At 31.1% G+C, this 4,041-nt stretch overlaps 1 protein-coding gene across 1 annotated transcript; it reads left to right on the top strand.

The window, feature by feature from the left end:
* Positions 1-2,703: 2,703 nt before the first annotated feature.
* TRIADDRAFT_58809 (uncharacterized protein) lies at positions 2,704-3,624 on the top strand (the record flags this gene model as incomplete). Its single annotated transcript, XM_002115019.1, has 1 exon — positions 2,704-3,624. The coding sequence occupies one exon, from the start codon at positions 2,704-2,706 to the stop codon at positions 3,622-3,624; it is 921 nt and encodes a 306-aa protein (XP_002115055.1).
* Positions 3,625-4,041: the final 417 nt, after the last annotated feature.

The following is a 4,041-nucleotide window of genomic DNA, read 5'->3' as shown; positions in this document are numbered from 1 at the left end:
AGCTAATAATTCTAAATAGGATTAATTAAAAGAATTGAGAAGAAAGCAAAGATATGATACACGTTTTATTTCGTCAGATAAATTTAGATAGTAGAAAAATAAGGTAAACCCTCCGTGATAAAACCCAATCACTAAAATTCAAAATTTGTAGAAAATTAGAACTCTATTAGATCTAATGCTAAGATTAGATACACACAACTCTACTCTAGCCGAATATAACTACTGAAAGACTTCTAGAAAGAACTAATAGATAATCTAATGTCGCCTGTTTATACTCTCCGCAGCCTTCGCAGCTACAATCAGCATAGCAACATTTTACCCTATTTTATATTTAATTAAGCTATTATTAGTAACTTTATTTTACAGCGAACCACCATTATTCCAAATGGAAACGATTACAGTGATTTTGAAGACATTATTTCTACCACTTAAAGTATAATGAGCTAACCATATCCTAATATATGATTTACAGTTCTATTTTTACCTCTAACCTTATTAGTAGCTCAACATCTTATTGTACTGTATATAGTCATTCGCACTCTAGCATAGCATCTATCATTACAGTCTATAATTATGGGCTACTAAATATATCATAAGATAAATATATAAACGACACTAACGTCATCCATTCGTAAAGCATAGATAAATAAATTACGAACAATCTTATCGATCGTATACCGATCGTGACACCTATTAATTATGATCTGAATCTATCCTATGCAACGACTGTATTTACTTAGAATTGAACTAATGCAAGATCTAAAATATTTACTATCATGAAAAATATATCAGCAAGAAAGATAAGAGAGCCAAAAAGAAATGGCTAGAGATTGATTAAAGCGAATAAATATTTCAAATGATAATAATAAATCTGCAGATCAATATTGATAATAAATTGTCAATTAGTAATCAGCAATAGTGCTTTATATCTGGTTAACTGCAAGTACTAACGTAAGATAATTATTTTAAAAGCTTCGCCAATCTATACTTCCTATCTCTATTCTTTACCTATGACTACTCTTTATGTAAATATTGCAAACATTTGCAACTTTTACGGTAATACCATGCTAAGAGAATAATATATTTCGTGCCTGTTAAATTATATTATATATATATATACTTATAGGCGAAGAATACCGTCCTTCCATATATATGCTACATAATTATTTATCACTTATGTATTCCTGGAGTAATCCATATGGCAACTAAAAATATATTTCATACTCATACAAATAATACTTATTAAGGTACTCAGTATGTGATGATTAAGGTCAATTTTTGCTTATATTTCGTCGTTGCCATAACTATCGTTGTTTACATCCTGCAAAATGCCATTGTTAAATCAACATACACGTAAAACTTAGCTTTAATTAAACAATCCTTCTGTAGTAGTGACTTTTATTGTAGGCTAATTTAAAAGAAAATAATGGTATAACCGTATCTACTTGATTCTTTAGTTGTTTTTCCATGGAAACTTATATCTGAATAAATCAGTAATATTTAAAGTTAAGAACTTTATTAATATTTAAATGATTATGAAACAACATTTAACCACTAAAGATCGAGACAATCTGCTAAACTTCATTTAACTCTGATTGATGTCTGCTAAAATATTTTAGACTTTTAACGTCTAAAATCATCTTAAAGAAGCATTTCTTTCGTCCTTTTCTATTCCTGATTTAAATATAGGAACATGCATATCAAATTTTGCTTCTAACGGTAGTACAGCAGTAGAACTATTAAGATTCAAACAACATGGTCACGATAACTTCAGCTTCAGGTACATTAGAATAACTATACAATAGCTTAATATTTTATTTCCAACTTCTGTTGTATTCAATAATTTCCCATACTTTGAGACGAAAATTGATTACAATCAAGTCTGCAAATCTAGACAATAGGTTTCATCATCATTGAATTTTGGTATTATGCTTTCGTTTAATCTACTGTTGGCCTTGGTTTATGATTTACAAAAGATTAGATGTAAAAGCATTACACGGATATTATCAATGAAAAGGATGGCTTAAAATTCGTTTTCTCATCTTAATGTCTTTAGCCTTACAATCCGATAATGGTATGCAGAAGATGAAAGGGAGCGGACCGGGAGTTATGCTTGGATAATATCTTATTCGAGTAAACAAGCAAAACAATGATATGGAAGTGACGACGATAGATAAGTATCCCAAGATACAATAGGAAATATTATAGACAGAGGTATAATTATCTAATGATCATTCTGATAGATAAGATAGTACAATTTAACTTCCATCTTTACGCTTTATGTTAGCATCTAGCCACGAGCAATGCTCATAACAATAAATTTCACCTAAACTCTGGTATTGCTAGTAAAACTTATCGTCATTTGAGGTGTAGCCTGACAATATTCATCGTTGGAAATTCTTTCAACCTGAGTATTCCTATGTAACTTTCTATTTTGTGGATATTTTAAAAGTTGAATTGAAAGTCGCTTCTATTGCAATCATGTTGGATCAAACGAGTACCTCAAATGTCCAATTAACTGTAATACGCACTCTTACATGGGCACTAAGTATTATGGGCATTTTAGGTAATGCATATTTGTTGGCATTTAAACTGACGATAATTAAGTTGCTGCCACGAAAAATTCACCCACAGCACTATCGCATTGATGAAACATTTCTACGAATCCCACAAATTTTCTTGATCAATTTGTGCCTGGCCAATATGTCTGGCGCAATTTATTTATTTATGATTGCTAATACTGATTTATACCTCATTAATAATTATGATACAGCTTATTCTGCTCTAGGACAATCAAAGCATGATAACTTAACACTAAGTAAAACTCAAGCTATTGAAGCAGTAATTAATTCAACGTGTACGATAGCGCGTTTTTTTTCAATGATATCCTTAACCGCATCAGTGATGATTTCCTTAGTTATGGCCATCGATCGAACTATTTGTGTTTGTTATCCTAAACGCAAGAATAGAATCACTTTCAAAGTAGCTCATATCATGATGTTAAGCTGTTGGTTGTTTGGATTTGTGATGACGTTGACATATAGTACACGTTTCTTAATGTTACCGAATGGAAATTCTAAACAGCTCGGCCACATATTGCAAAACCTGTGTTACATTGGCCATCATACAGATTTAGTATTAAAAGTGATTATATGGACTGTTATTGGTATACTTTTAATCATGTTTTTGGCTATTATTTTGCTTTATAGCATCATCTTTTTACGCGGTCCTCCAATCTATCAGCATTTGCGTCGACGTCAATATGAGATGCAAATAGTTTGGTTAACTAGTTGTATGATGCTTATCCAGCTACTGTCATGGATACCAGGTTTAATTGCTTTGATAAGCGATCTCTTATCCTTAGCATTTGTTAGGGCAGCATTATGGCAAGATACATCACCCATTATGATGATATTCTTTTACCTTAGTCCAGCTATCCATCCTACCATTTATATCATCTTTGCAAAGTTATATTCCCAAAAATTGACCAACTTCCTTCAATGTTGTTGTTGTGTTCTTATAACTAAGACCGTAATTAATAAGGCCGAATCAATCCGCAGTAATAATTCTACTACAATAACTGTTATAGAGAGTCGACGAACCGTTGCTAGTTATCATGGATAATCGATAGATTTTTGGGCTTAAATCGAGCTTACTTGAATGAATATGACATCAATTGGGCTTACAGAATGATTTGATTGACTTAAATGACCAAAGAAGGACCGATTGCTATCGATATGAAAAGAAATCTGATTTGATCTCAATATTCGCTTGTCCAACATTATGGAAGAAATTTATCATTGAGTTTGCTATACTTAGCGTTAAAAAGAAGATGATTAGGTATTCAGTTATACATTCCACACTTAAAATCGCTTATACTCGTATTTTCAATCACAGTAATTAATTATATCATTTTCTTATCTAATTCTCAGAACAGGAATAGTACTATATTAATAGTTGTTTCTATTATAAGTTCAACACTTTTAACAATTCTACGTTTTGCAATACTTAAATATCTTTTCATCTCTAGTTTTTATTTCT

The sequence above is a fragment of the Trichoplax adhaerens genome, genomic scaffold, assembly GCF_000150275.1.
Source record: "Trichoplax adhaerens TRIADscaffold_9 genomic scaffold, whole genome shotgun sequence".
NCBI lineage: Eukaryota > Metazoa > Placozoa > Uniplacotomia > Trichoplacea > Trichoplacidae > Trichoplax > Trichoplax adhaerens.
The sequence above is the reverse complement of the archived record's forward strand: the minus strand, read 5'-3'. Positions and strand labels throughout refer to the sequence as shown.